The sequence below is a fragment of the Orcinus orca genome, chromosome 4 (genome assembly GCF_937001465.1).
Source record: "Orcinus orca chromosome 4, mOrcOrc1.1, whole genome shotgun sequence".
Classification (NCBI taxonomy): Eukaryota; Metazoa; Chordata; class Mammalia; order Artiodactyla; family Delphinidae; genus Orcinus; species Orcinus orca.
This window is the reverse complement of record NC_064562.1, coordinates 109,843,161-109,865,060: the sequence shown is the minus strand read 5'-3', so window position 1 is coordinate 109,865,060 and position 21,900 is coordinate 109,843,161. Positions and strand designations below refer to the sequence as shown.

Below are 21,900 nucleotides of genomic sequence, written 5' to 3'. Positions count from 1 at the left end.
AGTCATAATATTTACCATATTATAAATTAAACTAATTAAAAACTTTAAATATTTGTAATTGATAACTCTATAAATGTTTATAAAACATTTTAATGAAAAATAACATTGTCAAAATAAAGTGAGAACTTTAAAAAATAATTTTGCAAATCTTTTAAATGCCTAGCTTCTATTAAACTTCTTGTTTAATAGGAGACAGCTGGATTCTCATATATGCTTCTATATTCAATGTGTTCAGAAATCATACATCAGCCTCTGACTGACTGCACTACACACTTGTGAGACAATGAGAGTGAAAAGGGCAAATAATATGTTATTATTAGTTTTGACCTGGTGTATCCCCTGAAAGAGTTTCAGAGACACTGAGGGCTTCCCGGACCACATTTGAGAACCACTGACCTAAAAAATCGCTTAGATTCATGTTCAACGTTTCTGGCAGGAATACTTCACAAGTGATGTATAAAGTCTATTTCTAATGATGCCTAAGTGATCAGTGTATTCTGATGACAACAGCCTGACCTCTCCATTGTAAAGTTCCCCAAGCAACCTCTCCTCTAATAGTTTTATCTTCTGATAATGTTTGATTCAGTTATCTTACTAGGCATTGCAAAATAATAATATTTTAAGTCTGTCGTGTCTGCCATATTTATTAACTGAAATTCTTCTTTAAGAATCTTCCTCAAAAGGCTATTTGGTTGTCCTGAAATACAATTTGTAAAAGCAAAGCAAAATAAATGCTTAACTCTTTCCTCTAATTGCTCATTTTCAAAGTAAGGAGTTGGTATGCTATGCTTCTCCAGTGTAGACTAATGACTTTGAGGGGCACCTTGTTTTTGTTTTTTTTGGATTATCATGAACTAATGGATTTTAAAACATTCAACATGTTTCAGTTGAAACTGTTTTTCCTTCTGATGCTTAAATGTTCTCTTATTTGGCCAATGGGGAACCCTTAACGTTGCCTCCTGTATTTGGTTGACAAATTAGTCTTTGGCACGTCCTTGCTTGCTGGCACAAGATGTTCCAGGCTCATCTTGTACATTTTCTGATCCAGACCTGGATTCCAAGGAAGCCTATTTCCCTTTAAGGGAAAATAATGTTTAGAAGACCACAATCTTGGTCTAAATTCAATGCCACTGAGCTGTCGTGTTATTGCTTTTAGAATATTTCAGTGGTCAGACTAAGAAATGCACATTTTTGAAAAGAAAAAAAATCATGAGTTTGCAGTGACATTTCCAATCTACACATATGTAATATTACAGGGTGTTTACTTTGATTTTACACTTGTTTGTTTCTTCTCTTACCCTGAAAATCTTGGTTTCCCAAAACAATGTTAACATGATTATATATTTGATTTATCCTAGAGATCCAAAATAACAAACAATGGCAATATTATTACTAATATTACTAAAAGAAGTTTAGAATTTCTTTGAAGCACTCCTTTGTCCTTAGAATATATTCCACCAAGAATGTATAGTCAAAATACTGGGTAAAGTCACCTGACATCATTCTTTTCTTAGTGTTAATATATTACTAACTTGATGCAGCTATGCTCATTTGTTACATTCTTTTTCAAATTTTAGGGACTGCTTTAACTTTAAAAAATGCTTATTCTTGGGGATCTGAACATTTATATAAAACTACATAACAAGGTCCATTCACAACACTTCTATCCTGCCTCCTCCGCCTCATTTACTTCATTCCCTTATAGGTTTTATCTTTCCTGCTTTGTTTATACAAAAAGAGAACATACATACACTGTTCTGCATCTTGCTTCTATCTCCTAAAACTTGAAAATGCCACTAAAAAGGGATCTTTCTCACTCTTTTTATTCAAATGCTCAGTTTGCCACTGTGTGGATGTACAGTAATTTAGTTAACCATTTGGGTTACTTCTAATCCCTTGCTATTGTAAGTAATGCCGCCCAATGAATAACCCTGAGTGTATATCATCAATATTTGTGTAAGTGTAATTATAGGCTCAATTCCTTGAAGTGAGATTTCTGGCTCAAAGAGTAAATGCATATATAATTTTAACACGTATTGTATTGTCAATTCCCCTCCAGAAGGATTCTACCAGTTAGTATTCCCCTAGCAATGAGAATACTAGAGAGTGCCTGTTTCTTCACAGTCTCACCAGAAAGATTATGTTGTTAAACTTGAATTCTTATCAGTCTGATAGGTGTGAACCATATATGACTATTTCCTATGAGTTTATAAGTGTGTTTCCCTATGTTTAAAGGCTTTTAAAACCTTTTCTTCTATGAATTGACAGTAAAACAATGCTCATTTTTCTATCAGTGGTATATCTTTCACTTCTCAATTTTTGAAACTCTTAATGCATTAGAGTATTAGTCCTTTATTTTGTAATATAAATTATAAATACTTTTTTCATAGACTACTATTTCTCTTTTGATTTTTCTAATGGTGCTTTCTTCTTTATCACTCAGAAGTTATTTTTATACACTGGCATTTATTATTGTCTTATTGTTAAGCTGATATTCTAGCTAAGATATAAATGATGAAGAGGGCCAAGCCACAGAAAGAAGAAGATCTAAAGGCAGAGTAATCCAGGAAAGCCATCAGCAAGAGTGAAGGTTCAGAAGTGAAGTGAGCTTAGAATGTGTCAGAAATAGACAGACAGTATGACTTGCACATACTAAGCCAGGAAGAGAGGAAAAGGAGTTAAGTCCAGAGGGGTAGACAGGGACAAGGTCTTAGCAAAGCCATGTAGGTCATGGAAAGAAAACTTAAATTTTGTTCTTCATGTAACAGAAAACTAAGAGGAAGATTTAAATATAGAAGTAATATCAGCTTTACTCTATTCAAGCTGTTATTTTGAACCCCATTTTGGCACACTGATAACTTCAAAGTTAAGGTACATATTATGGAAGCTGTATTTGGAGGGAAAATACATGAAAAAATTATAAGGGAAACCAAAACTCAGTGAATTATCACCTGGAAACCATGTGGTGATAGAGTGGCCAATTTTATATCAAACTATAACAAATATTCACGAAATGTAATGGCTATAAAGAAATTGATTTTCTTTTTATACTTCGTACAGCTAATTAGGTTAGTCAAGTGACAGTTACATAACATTTATTTATGGAACTTCTGAATTTAAAGTGCATGGCTTTTTGTGATATTCTTTACAAAACAGAAAAGAGAAAAATCCAGCTTAAATATACCATAACAATTATATTTCTTGACACTCTATAATCTGACTTTAGGGAAAAGTTTTGACTAGTCTCTTGATTTTTAAGTGACTGAGACAATCTTCATACAGTTCCTCAAACATACCTGATTTGCTCCTGCCTTCTTTGATTTCTGATATTTTTTTCTCTGTTTTTGATATTTCTTCTGCCTGGAATGCCCTGCCCTCAGATCTTCATGTGGAGGACTTCTTCTCATTATTCAATTCTCTGTTCAAACTCATTTCTTCTGGGAGGCTTTCCTGACCACCTTACCTAAAATAATCCTCTCAAATCTCTCTTGATATCTTGCTTATTGATTCTTTTTGTAAAATTAGGGGCACGCTGACAGGCATATTTCAAAACAGTAACAAATAACTTCTGGAAATGGAAAAATAATAACAAATTAGAAACTCAAGACAAAGGTAAAACAGTGATTAGAATAGCTCAAGAGGGAATCAGTGAATTGGACATAGTTCTAAATTAAGTAATCAGGCTATAACACAAAGGGACAAAGAGGTGGAAGATATGAAAGAGAAGATAAGAGATATGAAGGATAGAATGAGAGGATCCAAAATATGTCTCAGTAAATTTTGACAAGAGAAAAAATGGGAGCTGCATTACACTGAAAAGATAATGGCTGAAAAATCACAAGTGATAAAAGAAATTTGTCCTCGGTTTTAGAAATGATAGGACCTCCAAGCAGAATGAAGAAAAGAAATCTACACCCGGGACTTCCCTGGCAGCACAGTGGTTAAGAATCTGCCTGCTACCGCAGGGGACATGGGTATGAGCCCTGGTCTGGGAAGATCCCACATGCCGCAGAGCAACTAAGCCCATGTGCCACAACTACTGAGCCTGCACTCTAGAGCCCATGAGCCACAACTACTGAAGCCCACGTGCCACAACTACTGAAGCCCACGCACCTAGAGCCTGTGCTCTGCAAAAAGAGAAGCCACCATGATGAGAAGCCCGTGCACCGCAATGAAGAGTGGCCCCCGCCCACCGCAACTAGAGAAAGCCCGCATGCAGCAATGAAGACCCAATACAGCCAAAAAATAAATAAATAAATGAATAAAAAGAAAAAAATAATAAAGAAATCTATACCCAAACATATCCAGGACAACCTGCAAAAAAGCATAAACAAAACACAGAGAGAAAAGTGAGAGAGAGATGCTAAACAAAAAGCGTGTAAAGTTTACCTACAAAGAAAAGATGATTTGTTGGGTGGTTATAGCAAAAATAGAAGCCAAGACACTATCATGGTAGCAGTGCTAAGAAAATAATTGTCAGCTTAGACTTGTGTACCCAGAAAAAAAATCTCTTTGAAGATCAAGGTTAAAAAAAAAGAATAAGAAACTGGAAAAATAATCCCAAAGGTTTACGACCAGTAGACCTTTATTAGAAGGATCTCTGGAGCCTGTGCAGCCCACCACTGCCAAGGTCCCGTGATCCAGGGACAATTTCCCAGGAGAACACAGGGCACACCTCAGGCTGTTGCAACATCACGCTGGCCTCTGCCGACAACGCAGGCTCACCCAGCATTCCATACCCCTCCCTCCCCCCAGCCTGAGTGAGCCAGAGCCCCCTAATCAGCTGCTACTTTAACCCTGTCCTGTCTGAGTGAAGAACAGACGCCCTCAGGCGACCAACACGCAGCGGCGGGTCCAAATCCAAAGCTGAACCCCGGGAGCAGTGTGAACAAAGAAGAGAAAGGGAAATAAAATGGACAACCTGGAAGAAATGGACAAATTCTTAGAAAAGCACAACCTTCCAAGACAACCATGAAGAAATAGAAAATATAAACAGGCCAATCACAAGCACTGAAATTGAGACTGTGATTAAAAATTTTCCAACAAACAAAAGCCCAGGACCAGATGGCTTCACAGGTGAATTCTATCAAACATTTAGAGAAGAGCTAACACCTATCCTTTTCAAACTCTTCCAAAACATAGCAGAGGGAGGAACACTCCCAAACTCATTCTACAAGGCCACCATCACCCTGACACCAAAACCAGAAAAAGATGTCACAAAGAAAGAAAACTACAGGCCAATATCACTGATGAACATAGATGCAAAAATTCTCAACAAAACACTAGCAAACAGAATCCAACAGCATATTAAAAGGATCATACACCATGATCAAGTGGGGTTTATCCCAGGAATCCAAGGATTATTCAATATACAAAAATCAATCAATGTGATACACCGTATTAACAAATTGAAGAATAAAAACCATATGATCAACTCAATAGATGCAGAAAAATCTTCTGACAAAATTCAACACCCATTTATGATAAAAACCCTGCAGAAAGTAGGCATAGAGGGAACTTACCTCAACATAATAAAGGCCATATATGACAAACCCACAGCCAACATCGTTCTCAGTGGCGAAAAACTGAAAGCATTTCCTCTAAAATCAGGAACAAGACAAGGTTGTCCACTCTCACCACTATTACTCAACATAGTTTTGGAAGTTTTAGCCACAGAAATCAGAGAAGAAAAAAATAAAAGGAATCCAAACTGGAAAAGAAGAAGTAAAGCTGTCACTGTCTGCAGATGACATACTATACATAGAGAATCCTAAAGATGCTATCAGTAAACTACCAGAGCTAATCAATGAATCCGGTAAAGTGGCAGGATACAAAATTAATGCACAGAAATCTCTGGCATTCCTATACACTAATGATGAAAAATCTGAAAGAGAAATTAAGGAAACACTCCCATTTACCACTGCAACAAAAAGAAAAAAATATCTAGGAATAAACCTACCTAAGGAGACAAAAGAACTGTATGCAGAAAACTGTAAGACACTGACGAAAGAAATTAAAGATGATACACAGATGGAAAGATGTACCATGTTCTTGGATTGGAAGAATCAACACTGTGAAAATGACTCTACTACCCAAAGCAATCTACAGATTCAATGCAATCCCTATCAAACTACCAATGGCATTTTTCACAGAACTACAACAAAAAATTTCACAATCTGTATGGCAACATAAAAGACCCTGAACAGCCAAAGCAATCTTGAGAAAGAAAAACAGAGCTGGAGGAATCAGGCTCCTGGACTTCAAACTGTACTACAAAGCTTCAGTAACCAAGACAGTATGATACTGGCACAAAAACAGAAAAAGAGATCAATGGAACAGGACAGAAAGCCCAGAGATAAACCCACGCACAAATGGTCACCTTATTTTTGATAAAGGAGGCAAAAACATACAATCGAGAAAAGATAGCCTCTTCAATAAGTGGTGCTGGGAAAACTGGACAGCTACATGTAAAAGAACGAAATTAGAACACTCCCTAACACCATACACAAAAATAAACTCAAAATGGATGAAGGACCTAAATGTAAGGCCAGACTCTATAAAAACTCTTAGAGGAAAACATAGGCAGAACACTCTATGACATAAATCACAGCAAGATCCTTTCGACCCACCTCCTAGAGAAATGGAAATAAAAACAAAAATAAACAAATGGGACCTAATGAAACTCAAAAGCTTTTCTGCAGCAAAGGAAACCATAAACAAGACGAGAAAACAACCCTCAGAATGGGAGAAAATATCTGCAAACGAAGCAACTGACAAAGGATTAACCTCCAAAATATACAAGTAGCTCATGCGGCTCAATATCAAAAAAACAACTCAAACCAAAAATGGGTAGAAGGCCTAAATAGACAGTTCTCCAAAGAAGATATACAGATTGCCAACAAACACATGAAAGAATGCTCAACATCACTAATCACTAGAGAAATGCAAATCAAAACTACAATGAGGTATCACCTCACACCAGTCAGAATGGCCATCATCAAAAAATCTACAAACAATAAATGCTGGAGAGGGTGTGGAGAAAAGGGAACCCTCCTACACTGTTGATGGGAATGTAAACTGATACAGTCACTACGGAGAACAGTATGGAGGTTCCTTAAAAAACTAAAAACAGAACTACCATATGACCCAGCAATCCCACTACTGGGCGTATACCCTGAGAAAACCATAATTCAAAGAGTCATGTACCACAATGTTCATTGCAGCACTATTTACAATAGCCAGGACATGGAAACAACCTAAGTGTCCATCGACAGATGAATGGATAAAGAAGATGTGGCACATATATACAGTGGAATATTACTCAGCCATAAAAAGAAACGAAATTGAGTTATTTCTAGTGAGGTGGATGGACCTAGAGTCTGTCATACAGAGTGAAGTCAGAAAGGGAAAAACAAATACCATATGCTAACACATATATATGGAATCTAAAAAAAAAAAAAAAAAATGGTTCTGAAGAACCTAGGGGCAGGACAGGAATAAAGACGCAGATGTAGAGAATGGACTTGAGGACACGGGGAGGGGGAAGGGTAAGCTGGGATGAAGTGAGAGAGTGGCATGGACATATATATACTACCAAATGTAAAACAGATAGGTGGTGGGAAGCAGCTGCACAACACAGGCAGATGGGCTTGGTGCTTTGTGACCACCTAGAGGGGTGGGATAGGGAGGGTGGGAGGGAGGGGATATGGGGATATATATATATATATGTATAGCTGTTTCACTTTGTTATAAAGCAGAAACTAACACACCATTGTAAAGCAATTATACTCCAATAAAGATGTTAAAAAAAAAAGGAATCTCTGATTCCAGAAGACACTTCGAGATATAAGAACAAATAATGAGCAAAGGAAAAAGGTAATCATGTATGTAAATCTAAACAAAACTTGATTATATAAAATAGTTACAATGTTTTAATTGTGATATCATAAAAAGAGAACAAAAGCATTGATAAAATGGCTATCGTGTCAGGGCAGGTAAGAAGTTAAAATATTCCTTACCGGACTTCCCTGGTCGCACAGTGGATAAGAATCTGCCTGCCAATGCAGGGGACACGGGTTCGATGCCTGGTCCGGGAAGATCCCACATGCCGTGGAGCAACTAAGCCCACGCGCCACAACTACTGAGCGTGCGCTCTAGAGCCCGAGTGCCACAACTACTGAGCCCGCGCGCCTAGAGCCTGTGCTCAGCAACGAGAGAAGCCACTGCAATGAGAAGCCCACGCAACACTACTAAGAGTAGCCCCTGCTTGCCGCAACTAGAGAAAGCCTGTATGCAGCAATGAAGACCCAACGCAGTGAAAAAAAAGAAAAATTCCCTACATTAACTGCTGAGTTAACTGAGCATTAAAAAATTTCTAGGGAAACCATTAACGGAACAGCAGTAGAGTATATAACTTCAAAATTAGCAAAGAAAAAATGCAATCTAAAAGAAAATAACAAAGGAGGGAAAAAAGCTTAACAAATGGGACAAACAGAAAGCACAAAATAAGATGGTGGAAATAATTACAAGGGTTATGAGGCTACAAAAGAATACAGGATGCTATGGGAAAATATGAGACCGAAACTCAATTTTGGTGGTAATTAGTAAGAATGCCTGTGTTATGTCTGTGTGCATCCAATTTAGGAGGTGTGGGGGTTGGCTTTTCTTAGAGAAGTGATGTTTAAATGGAGACCTGAAGAAAAACCAAGTAAAATTTATTTAGAAAAAATTGGTGTGGGTAGGGGGTAGAGTGGCTTCTACACAGAGGCAAAAGCATGTACAAATGTTCTGAAGCCAGAGTATATGACATTCAAGAAACAGAGAAAACCAATATGAAGACTAAAGAAAGGTGCAAGATGAGACTGAATAGATAGGTAGGATCTGGATCTTGGTGAGTTTAGGATTTTACAGTTTATCCTAAGGACAGTTCAAAGCCATTAAAGTGTGTGTGTGTGTGTGTGTTTTTTTTTTTTTAAGTGTTTTTAAGCAGATGAGTGATATGGCTTTGATTTGGAATTTTAAAAAACCACCTGTTTCGTCTATCCCTAGAGTTAGAGAAGGTTAGATCAGAAGGGACATGAATCATTTAGATATGTTTTATTCTTCAGGTTTACTAAAATATGGTATCTTCTCAAGCATGGAACATAACATTTTCTTCCATATGTCTTCAGCCTTGGAAAACAAAAGTTCAGCATAGAAAAACAAGATGGATAATTTTATTGCCTTCATTAGTAGATATGGAAATATCTTCTGAATTGATATTTAAAAAAAAACAAACTATTCAGTATTTTCCTAACAGAGTAACAACAAACTTCATTTATAAACAGCGTAGTTTATAATACGTGATATCATAAAATGATACATTGCTCTTTTAATTATAGTTTAACATCTCAGCTGACAGTGTCACCTACCTTAATCTCAGCCAAGAAACCAGACTAGAATGGCAGCAGCAGCAACAAAGGACACTTAATAACAATTAAACATATCACTGAAATTTATATATTTCATTCAATGAAATATAAAATTTACCTGAAGCCTAGTTTATATGTCTCATACATAATTTATTTTTTAAAAAAATCTTATTCAATCTAGGAGACATGATTTCCAAAGTTTAGCCTACTGAGCAATGTGAAATAATAATTTCTTAAAAGTATTTTTAACTTAATCTGTTGCCAGTTAGCTTAAGGGAGAATAATTCTAAAAATGTCAAGACATTACAGGTCAGTGCAATAATTAATGTTCATCATGACACAATGTTCCATATGTTGTTTAAGAAAGTATAACGATATTTCAGGATAATTTCCATCCAATATGTTTAAAATAAGAAATTTCACTGCTAAAAACCCATAAATCCAATGATCAAGTATCAGTTCTCAGTTCAGCTGTCAATAGCATTTGAAAATAGTGAAGATTTTTAATCCAGTAAATCCAATATGTCATATATCATACACGCCCTGGGGATACAAAAGTGAATACACAGGTTCCTGCGCCCAAAGGTTGATTACAGTGGGGAGATAAACACGGAAACAATTACAATGAAGTGAGAAATTTACTATAATGAAGATTCTACCAGAATATTCACTGGACCTCGTGGTAGACAACACCACCACCAAGGCCAATAAAGTGCTGCTCTTTCATCTCTGCCCACATTTGATCTTGTTTTGTACAGAACTGGTAAATTCTTCATGGTTGTCACAATAATGATAAAGGTCCGTAAGTTGCAAATTTCTTCCTGTACTTTGGAATTCAGGAGAAGCTTTTACTCTGGGCCCAGATTAAAATCGAAAAAAAATTATTTTTGGTTATGCTAATGTTATTTCTACCTGTTTTTTAAGCTACTGCTCCAGGACAAAAGAATTCATAACTTACTTTCTCCCAGTTTCTGAGGCTCAGAGTATTTATACAAATCTGCAGAAATGAAAGTGCACATAGAAATCTCTCTAATATTTGAAATACCTGGTTAGAAGGTACAATGGAGAGGCAAATAGGAATGTATCTCTCAGGGCAACAATATTTTAAGTCAGTCTACAGTTTGTGGAAGAGAGGACAAGGAAAATGAGAAGTATGGAAACTGATTTATGAAGAACAATTAGAGAAGCTATATAAAGATTAGCATGGAAACAGAAGTTTAGACAGACAAAATAGTTTCAACAAATATTTACAGCACTAATAATAAGTAAAAGGAAAAATTTTCTCATATTGTTGCAGATGGAAAAGAAACCCCAAAACCCTAAAGGTTAGCATGGGAAAGAGAAGTCTGGAGATACAATAATTTCTACAAATATTTACAGTACTATTGAGTAAAATAATTACTGCAGATAGAAGAAATATAAAATGAAGGGTGGATGTTTCAGAGATAGGAGCTTAATTGTCAGAGCTGTCAAACAACGATTTTTTGCATGTACTTATTGTCAATCAGAGGTTGAATTACCATCTTTTATATGACAGAATAAAAGAACCCTATATTGGGATGAAAGCTGAGCAGGATATTCTTTTGAGCATCTTTTACTTTGCTTATTTGGTTATTCTGTAATCTTCTGATAACTGTTTTTGCCTATTTTTCTAAGGTGTCATGTTTTCCTCATTGGCTGTAGTTCTGTTTGATTAGCTAAATGGTTGTTAGTTACATCAGTTGTAAATACTGTCTCCAAATTTGAGGCTTGAATTTTCACTCTCTTCACAGTGACGTTTATAACACTTAAGTTTTACATTTTAGTACAAATTTACACAATTATTGCATGGATTGTTATTTCTGCATCTTAAGAAATTCTTCCTTATTTTAAATTCATTAAGATATAATCCTTTATCTTTTCTAACTTTTAGTTTTGCTTTTAACATTTAGCCCTTTAACCCAACTAAAATTACTTTTGTGAGCGGTGTAAGGTAGGGATCCATTTTTTTCCCCCTCCAAGTGGGTAAGCAATTGCCCTGGAACTATTTACTGAACAGGCCATCATCCTGGTGATTTATAATGACATCTCTTCTGGGCTTGCTAATCTGTCCTAGTGATTTGTATATGGCCCATAGCACCCTGTTTGAATTATTATACAAAGTCTTGATATGTTTTAGAGAAGTCTCTCACCACCTTGACTTGGTAATTCTTGGCTCTTTTAAGTTTTACTCATAAATTTTATGATTGGCAAGTCATTTTTCACAATAAACCCTATCAGAATTTTGACTAGAATGACATTGAATTATTAAGTACATTAAAGATGAACTGCTATCTTCTAGAGTCTTCCCATTCATTTAAAATATAATCACTCATTTTGGGAGTCTTCTTTTATAACCTTCAATAAAGTTTTATAATGTTCTCCATAAGGTCTTAGTTTATTAGCTTCAATCTTAGGTGTTTTAATGTTTTTCCTGCTTTTGTTGCTATTGTAGAAGATTTTTTAAAAACTGGATTTTCTAATTGGATGTTGTTATACTAATCTTGTGAGTAGTACCTTTTCTGAACTCTTTCATCAGTTCTAAAACTTTACATAGATATTCTTTCATATTTTCTATATACACAATCATACTGTTTGTAAGTAACCACAATTTTGTTCATTCTTTCCTTATAACCTATTACTTATTATTGCTTACTTTCATATTTCTTTTTTTCTCATCACGTTACATGAGTCAAGACGTCTCATAAAATGTTGAAAATTTTTATCATGTCTGTTACTTTAAATCATTTGGTTATGATGTCCCTCATAGCAGAAGTACTCATCTATTCTTGGGGTGATAAGCATTTTTTATAATAAATGTGTCAGCTTTTGTAAATTTTTTCTGTATCTATTAGGATGATATGGCTGATTTTTTTTGTAATGTGTAAAATCATAAAGGTGTCTCAAATGCAGAATCATCTGTGCTTCCCCACAGATGATTTATAATATTTTTATGATTTATAATTTATATAAACATTTATAATGTTTATAAACATTTATAATTTATAAAAACATTTATAATGTTTTTATAATTCACTATATTCAATTTGCCAACATTTTGTTTAGAATTTTTGTACCTAGGTTTGTAAATAAGACTAGCTTGCAAATTTTCTTTCTTTTGCTATCTATGCCTTGTTTTGATAAAGATTATATCAATATTTCTCTTTTCTATTCTTTAAAATAGTCTGTAAAAGATAAGAATTATCTACTGCCTTAAGGTTATATAAAGTTACCTGTAAAACCATTTGGGATTAATAATTTTATAGATTTATAGGTCAGACAATCCATAAATTATCTACATTATTTATGGCTAGATTATCTACTGGATTTACAGATTACAGCATCTAATCTGAATAAAATAAATCACAAAATGAACAAATGACTTAAACGAGTATTGTTGCAAAATTACAGTGACAATAATGTGAAAAAAGTTAGCACTAGCAAATAATAGACAAACAAAGGCAGAACTAATCCTGCTACTACTAGTATGAGCATTTTACTAATTATACTATAAGGTATGAACAGTGAAGTCAGTCCAAAGTTTTTTTAGTTCTTAAGAAACCATTTGAAATAAGGATTTATACCTTGTATTATTACTAATGAAACGCTCCAAAGTCTACATTGTGTAATAAGATACTGGGGGTGAAGTCACCACGATTAGCAAGACATTTAAAAATTGTTTACAACATCTTTATTTCAACCTTAAAAATTTTAATTTGTGGAAATATTAGTACATATAAGGTACTGGTGTGTATAGGTACACACATACATGTGCTACATTAAAAAAAATTTGGTATGCAAGTAGACAAAGTTAGAGCTTACCAATCTATACCACGGCAGAATAGTTTTATAAAAGAAAATCTGATTTGTTACTCTCTGCTTAAAGAAACCTAGCAGCTTTCTAGGGCCCTAAGAAAAGTCAAAATCCTTAATATTTCCTACATGGCTTTCTCACAATCTTACCCCTACCTATTTCTTTAGCCTCACCTATTACCATTCTCTCCCTTGCTTTATACACTACAAGCCACACTAAACTAAATGACTTTTCAGCCTCAGAATGTTAACATATATATTTGTGCACTTTGTCTAGAACATCAAAATAATTTAAATAAGTAACTACATTACTTATTTTCTATATATACTTGGGTCTGCCTTATTACTTAAATTCATAGAATCACAGAATGTAAGGACTGGAAATTTACTTTTAAAATGTCATCTATTCCAACCACTCATCTGATGCTTTTGAATGCCTCTAATGATAAGGCAACCAGGGAATCTTTTCCCCTTTCCCCTTTAAAAAAAATGTCTGATCTTTAGAAATATTCTTTCTTATATGGACCTGAAATCTGTTTCCACCTAACTTCTAGGTAGCGATCCTAATTCTACTCATTGGGCCATTCAGAGAAAGTTCAGTCCTACTTCAGTGGAAGAGCCATACAAATATTTACAGATAACTACCATGTTACTTCCAAGCCTTCTCTTCTGCGGTGGTAGGGAACAGGAGGTAGAGAGTAGGGAGAGACTAATGTCTGAGTATCTTTTATGAGTTGGTGACTTTATATTTAACTTTCATATTGCTCCAATGAGTTTGTTATTATTATTGCCAAGTAACAAATGAGGAAATTAAAGCTCTGGTAGGTAAAGTTAACTATTCATGTAACTTAAGTAGCAGAGCTGGGATTTCAACCACAAGTCTGTCACAGATACCAAAGCCTATGTTTTAGTCTCTTTAGAACACTGAACTGCCTCCCACAAAGGAGAAGAGATATAAGAGGGTATGAAACATGGAAAAGCAAGACAAACAAAAATTCTAAAAATCCCATGCTTTCTAACTTCCAAAATTCAATGTATTGATATATTTTTGTCCTTAAGACTTACATCAAAATCATCTTCAACATTTCTTTCTCTGTCTTATAACCTACCTAATTATTATCTCAAATTTCTCAGATCTTACTACATAAATGAACTCAAACAACCTACAATTAGGGAAGCAAAAAGAGAAAAGTATTTCCATATTTCAGCCTCTCTCAATTTTAATGTCTTACACAGTGAAAAGATTATCTTCTTTAAACACTGACTAGTGTACTCTTCTTTACAGTCTCCAACACCACATTGCCTTCTGCAATCAAACTTAATGCTGACATTTTTTCTGGCTTTGAGGCCCGACAACACTATCCTTAACTTGTATTAACAAAAGCTACTTGTTCTCTCTTCTCCAGGCAAACACTTGTTTGGCATCCTCCACAAGCACTTTAAGGTCTTCCTTCTTTTCCTCTGAGAATCACAACTCTTCCTTCAGTTAACAATTAGATAAGACCAATACCGCCTCATCATTCATGCTTCTTATGAAAAATGTATCTCCATATAGTTAATTATATTTATCCTATGCATTAACTTTTCTCTTTCCCTAGTTACATCATAAACAACTGAATACAAGTCATCTATTTCTTTTTATCTTTCACCTAAGTGCAAAAAACTGAACAGCAAGTGCTTAATGAATGTTCTCAGCTGTACATTACAAAAATACATTTTTATCATATATATCTTTTTATTTGTACACTTTCCTTTTAGGTTGCTTGCTAGAATTCTTTCACCATACACTTTACTGTGAAAAAACATTGAGAGAAACTCTCACTTCCAGTTTTATAAACAAAGTCAAATGTAATACAAAAGCTCTAATTCAGCACTTCTCTCTAGTCCATACTACATAGGTTAATTACAAGTAATATTACTTCTGAAGTAAATTTCTCTGTGAATATAAGGTTATATATATTTAAGAATACTAAAACATAAAATTATATGTCACACACACACATACACACACATACCACACACATACACACAAATCTTACCTTGCTGAGTATTTTGTTCTTGCATTCGATTCACAGTGAGGTCTAAGGGGCCTTCCTGCTCTTCCTGAAGGGAGTTTTCTGCTTGATTCATTTGGATACTCTTACATATTAGACTTGGTCCAATTGAACCATTTCTATTCTCTTGAATTTTACCACTTTTTGAAATATACTCAATTGCAAACTGACGTATCATCTTTTTCATTAATTCCTGAGCAACTAGGGGAATGTTAGGATCACAGTTCTGAGGAAGATCTAGGGAAGAAATAAATATAATAAGAATTAAAAAAGAGAATGCAAAATACCTATGTTTAAATTTATCTTAATTACAAATTAATGATTTCACAAGTCTCAGATTCAGTCCATAATTGCAAATGGTTTCTAGGACTTAGCAACAAAAACCTTGTTGGTTTAATTAGTATTATGAGAATATATCAACCCCAAACTTGGCATTTTTAATTGTTTCTTAAAAATAAATATTTTTGGTCCCAAACTAAAATATAAACAACTAGACATAAAAACAGACAGCTTATTTTCAGAGTTTTAATTCAAATGTATTCTACAAGATACTAAGACACTTAGTATGTGAACATAAATTGTATATATAAGTAACCAAGCAAGTTTTAACCTAATAGAGTAGGTATACACATTAACTATTAAAGAAAATATCTAAACTCTGTAACTATTTATTACCATTAATTCTTCAATTCTGTCAAATGTGCACTTCATATATAGCCTAAATGTCATCATCAAGGATTTTTTTCTTTTTTCAATTTTTCATATTGAGAAATTTCAATCAGAAAGAAAAAAATAAAGAACACTACAATGACACAGACAGCCTCTACCAAGATTCAAGAATTGTTAGCATTCTGCCACATTCACCTTCTTTTTACTTTTATTGGTTTGCAGAACTACCGGAAAGTAAATTGCAGAATTATGAGATTTCACTCTTAAATATTTCAGTGCACATCTACTAAGATTCCCCTATAAAAACAGCAGTACCACTACTGAGAGTCTTAATCAGTCCTTGGTCCCAAAACATGTTGGTCAGCTACAACCAAAATAAAGGACAGCAGTCATATACAATTCTGCTTGAAACCTGTACAAGAGGTAAAAACAATTGAATGATTTTGTAAGAGGTGTGGAATAAAGACAGACCACTTATAAACACAGTATATAATAAGTAATAAATAGTTTTAATATTGGATGGTGGTGGCTTTTTTCCCACACACACACTACTGGCCTCACCCCAATCCTTTTATTTACTCTGCTCCTTCAGAGGCAGAATGATTGGTGAACTAGGAAGGATGACTAAGTGTATTTGGTTAGGCTCCATACTTCTTCCTCTTAGAAGTGGGCCTACTTCTAGAGATAACGGGTTGGCCAAAAAGTTTGTTTGGGTTCTTCTGTAAGATGTTATGGAAAAACCCAAACGAACTTTTTGGCCAAACCAACATGCTCCTCTGCTCCTTAAATGCCTCAACTCTTCCCCAGGCAGATCAGTGCTGTGTGAACAGGCCTGCCCTGATCCTGGGCTGTCTGAGACTGAAGGGTTGAGTCTCCTTAGTTTTGGGGTTCAGTATTAGATGGAGCAATTGTCTAAGAGATCTAAAGGCAAGTCCTCCAACTAGCATCTACTTTTATAGATCCATGATTCTAAAATGCAAGAAGATTAGAAAACATACTATTTAAAGGTGAGGAAAGGCAACAAAACTACCTCCACCATATCTGATAGCAAAATGTGACCTCAGCCGACATCAATCTGTTTATGGTCCTGCAGAAATATCAATATATTTGATCACAGGGTGCTGTTTTGGACCTGCTGGAGATGTTACATAATAAACATCTCCATTACATTAGCTCTTTCAAAACAAAGAACACTGAATTCTGAAAAAACATTTGAGAAGGGATTACGGGCCTATAAAAAAAGTAACATTATAGTCCTCACATTTATTCTTTGTTTAGAGCCCAGTAGGGAAGAGAGGTATTATTTGTTTCTGAGTACGAGAAAAAAAGACTTGGCTATACAGTTGAGCACTGAGCAACATGCGTTTGAACTGTGCGGGTACACACAGACATGGATTTTTTCCAATAAATACATACTACGGTACTGCACAGTCCATGGTTGGTCAGTCTGCAGATGTGGAACCCCGAGTATGGAGGGCCCGCTGCAAAGTTAGACTCATTTTTCACTGTGCAGAGGGTCAGTCCTCCTAACCCCCACGTTGTCCAAGGGTCAACTGTATATATCACATGCCCGTGGCTCATTTATTTTATAACTGGAGGTTTGTACCTCTTAATTTCCCCCTTCACCTATTTCATCCGCCAACACTCCTCCCCTCTGGCAACCACCTGTTTGTTCTCTGTAACTATGAGTCTGTTTTAGCTTAGTTTGTTTTTGTTTTGTTTCTTAGAGTCCACATATTAATGAGAATATACAACGCAAGGAATATGGTCAATAATACTGTATTAACTTTGTATGAGGACAGTTGCTTTCTAGACTTATTATGGTGATCATTTCATCATGCATGTAAATGTGAATCACTCCATAGTATAACTGAAACTAAAGTAATATTGTCAACTGTATTTTAATGAAAAAAGAAAGACTTAGCTATAGATTGAAATCTTAGCCATCTTCCTGAATTCAGGCTAGTTACATACCCCTCCGTGTTTTAGTTTCTCTGTTCATAAAAATGGAAATGATAATAGAACCTTGGTAGTCATAATAAGTCTTGCTCACAGGATATTTTAAAGTTATATGAGATTGTAGATAAAATACTGAACTCCTGTACTTGTCATTTTAATAGCTGACATTTACTCCACTGTTATCTTAGGTTATAGTGAAAATAACAGAAACAAAAAGATGCAGGCCAAGCAGTTACATTTTACGTAAATCATAAAATGTCAAATAAGTAAAAATATTAACTAACTAGGTTAATATGTAAAATTATTAACTAGCTGGGAAAACACAAAGGACATAATTTCTAAGCCCATGTGATATACTGTGCTCCAGAATAGATAGTATTAGCACATGTAACCCAACTAAAGTGATTTGTAACAAAACGAGAAATTTCCATGTTACACATAAGGATTCCCAATTTATACCATTTCTTGACTATTACTTCCAGGAATCCTTGAAGGCATCTGTGAACACTCTTTTCCATCTTTTTTAAAACCTAATCTTGCTTTGAATTATGTGTTAAAAGGAGATACTGATTTACTTCTAGGTATTTTGGTTAATTATCCTGTAATGTATTGGCTAATATCACTTTATCAATTCAAAATAATTATATTTATCAAAAAACAACAGAAATATGATCAGACATATCATGTGACTAGGGCTATACTTTAGAATTGAGTTTAGAGCTAAGTTTAAAGCAGAATAGATAATGCTACTTTATTCTATTCATCTACTCAGTTTTTATTTATATTGGGAATAAGTCTATGTGTGAGACCAAAGGACGTGGCAAAAAACAAACAAACAAGATAAAAAAGAGAAAGAGACAAAGAAAATGCTGCTCAGCTGCTGATTAGTGAGCCTTCTAGAATACTTGTGCAAATTATCAAAACTATAAAAAAAAAACTGAATTAACTAAAGATCTAGGCCAGGGATATAAACTCAGATAGTTTCAAAATTCAGGCAACTCACAAACCCTGGGCTAGAAGAGAAAATATGTTGCCAAATGGAAATGGTATGCCCCAAGAAGATAGAAATAATTTATTTTTGCCCTATCTCTTCATTTTCCAAATTTATCTAATTCAAGAGTTTAGCAAGTTGTTTGTAGTAGCCAGTTTCAAGATGGTCCTTAATGATTCCCACTCCCACCTCCTGGTTTCCAGGGTTGTGTAGTCCCTTCCACATTGTATTAAGGGTGGAATGTGTGATTAATAATAACATACTGCAGAAGTGTATGTCACTTCCAAGATTAGGGTATAAAAGAATATGGTTTCTACCCTGGATACTCTGAATACTGGTGTTCGCTGTGACCCCCACCCACACTATTCTGTCCTCTTGCTCTCTCATCACTCACTCTGGAGAAAGCTGTCCTGTGAGCGGCACTGAGGAGGCTCACAAGGAAAGGAACTGAAGTCTCCTGCAAACAGCCAAATGACTGAACTGGGAAGAAGATTCTCAAGACCAATCAACTGCCAAAGACTGAAAAGGAAAACAACACAGCAAAGGTTATGTGATGAAGCTAAAGCAGTGCTTAGAGAGCAATTTATAGCAATAAACACATATATTAAAAAAAAATTCAACCCAGTAACCCAATAACCTAACCTTCCTCCTTAAGAGAAAACGAATCAAAAATTAAACCCAAAGCAAGCACAGAGAAGAAAATAAATAAAAAGTTAGGGCAGAAAAAAATAAGATAGAGAATAGAAAGACAACAGAGAAGAGCAATAAAACCAAAAGTTGGTTCTTTGAAAAGATCAAAAATTTGACCAAGAATAAAAACCAGAATAGACTTAAGTTTGTAAAATCAGAAATGAAGGAAGCATTATCAGCATTAACATTAAAGGTAATCAAGAAATACTACCAAAAAAAAAAAAAAAAAGAAAAGAAAAAAGCTATACATCAACACATTAGGTATCCTAGATGAAATGGCCAAATTGCTAGAAAGACACAAACTATCAAACTCATTCAAGAAGTAACAGTAAAACCTGGACCTGCAAGTAAAAAGACTGAATTAGTAACCAAAAATCTTGCCACAAAGAAAAGCCCAGGGACAAACAGATTTACTGGTGAATACTATTAGACATTTAAAGAGGAATGAAAACCAATCCTTCACAAACTCCAAAACAAGAGATGAGAACACTTCCCAACTCATTCTATGAGGGCAATATTAGCCTGATACCAAACCTGGACAAAGAAATTACATGAAAAGAAAACTACTAAACGAAATGAAAACTATCCATTATGAATAGACAAAAATCCAGTTGACCCTTGAGCTACATGGGTTTGAGCTGTGTGGGTCCACTTATATGTGGATTTTTTCAACAGTAAATACTACAGTACTACACAATCTGTGACTGGTTGAATCTCTGGATGTGGAAATGCAAATACAGAGGGCTGACCATAAGTCATACACAGATTTTCAACTGCATGAGGGGCCAGCCCCTATCCATCACATTGTTCAATGGCCAACTCTCCTATCACACAGAAACAGGCAACACATAAAAAGGATTATACAATAAGACAAGGTTGTCCACGCTCACCATTATTATTCAACATAGTTTTGGAAGTTTTAGCCATAGCAATCAGAGTAGAAAAAGAAATAAAAGGAATCCAAATCGGAAAAGAAGAGGTAAAGCTGTCACTGTTTGCAGATGACATGATACTATACATAGAGAATCCTAAAGATGCTATCCGAAAACTACTAGAGCTAATCAATCAATCTGGTAAAGTGGCAGGATACAAAATTAATGCACAGAAACAAAATTAATGCACAGAAATCTCTGGCATTCCTGTACACTAATGATGAAAAATCTGAAAGAGAAATTAAGGAAACACTCCCATTTACCACTGCAACAAAAAGAATAAAATACCTAGGAATAAACTTACCTAAGGAGACAAAAGACCTGTATGCAGAAAACTGTAAGACATTGATGAAAGAAATTAAAGATGATACAAACAGATGGAGAGATATACCATGTTCTTGGATTGGAAGAATCAACACTGTGAAAATGACTCTATTCCCCAAAGCAATCTACAAATTCAATGCAATCCCTATCAAACTACCAATGGCATTTTTCACAGAACCAGAACAAAAAATTTCACAATTTGTATGGAAACACAAAAGACCCCGAATAGCCAAAGCAATCTTGAGAACGAAAAACGGAGCTGGAGGAATCAGGCTCCCTGACTTCAGACTATACTACAAAGCTACAGTAATCAAGACAGTATGGTACTGGCACAAAAACAGAAATATAGATCAATGGAACAGGATAGAAAGCCCAGAGATATACCCACGCACAAATGGTCACCTTATTTTTGATAAAGGAGGCAAGAATATACAATGGAGAAAAGACAGCCTCTTCAATAAGTGGTGCTGGGAAAACTGGACAGCTACATGTAAAAGAACGAAATTAGGACACTCCCTAACACCATACACAAAAAGAAACTCAAAATGGATTAAAGAACTAAACATAAGGCCAGACACTATAAAACTCTTAGAGGAAAACGGCAGAATACTCCATGACATAAATCACAACAAGATCCCTTTTCACCCACCTCCTAGAGAAATGGAAAAAAAACCAAAAATAAACAAATGGGACCTAATGAAACTTAAAAGCTTTTGCACAGCAAAGGAAACCGTAAACAAGATGAAAAGACAACCCTCAGAATGGGAGAAAATATTTGCAAATGAAGCAACTGACAAAGGATTAATCTCCAAAATTTACAAGCAGCTCGTGCAGCTCAATATCAAAAAAACAAACAACCGAATCCAAAAATGGGCAGAAGACCTAAATAGACATTTCTCCAAAGAAGATATACAGATTGCCAACAAACACATGAAAGGATGCTCAACATCACTAATCATTAGAGAAATGCAAATCAAAACTGCAATGACATATCATCCCACACCAGTCAGAATGGTCATCATCAAAAAATCTACAAACAA

At 35.0% G+C, this 21,900-nt stretch overlaps 1 protein-coding gene across 14 annotated transcripts in view; it reads right to left on the bottom strand.

The window, feature by feature from the left end:
- LCORL (ligand dependent nuclear receptor corepressor like) overlaps nt 1–21,900 on the bottom strand; it is a 164,868-nt gene that overhangs the window by 40,372 nt on the left and 102,596 nt on the right. For 10 of the 14 annotated variants that reach the window (XM_049709478.1, XM_033410644.2, XM_049709485.1 and 7 more), the window contains one exon: nt 15,281–15,532. In XM_049709478.1, coding sequence (XP_049565435.1) covers nt 15,281–15,532 — 252 coding nt within the window. The other 4 variants (XR_007477229.1, XM_049709483.1, XM_049709484.1 and 1 more) reach the window with 4 other exon arrangements.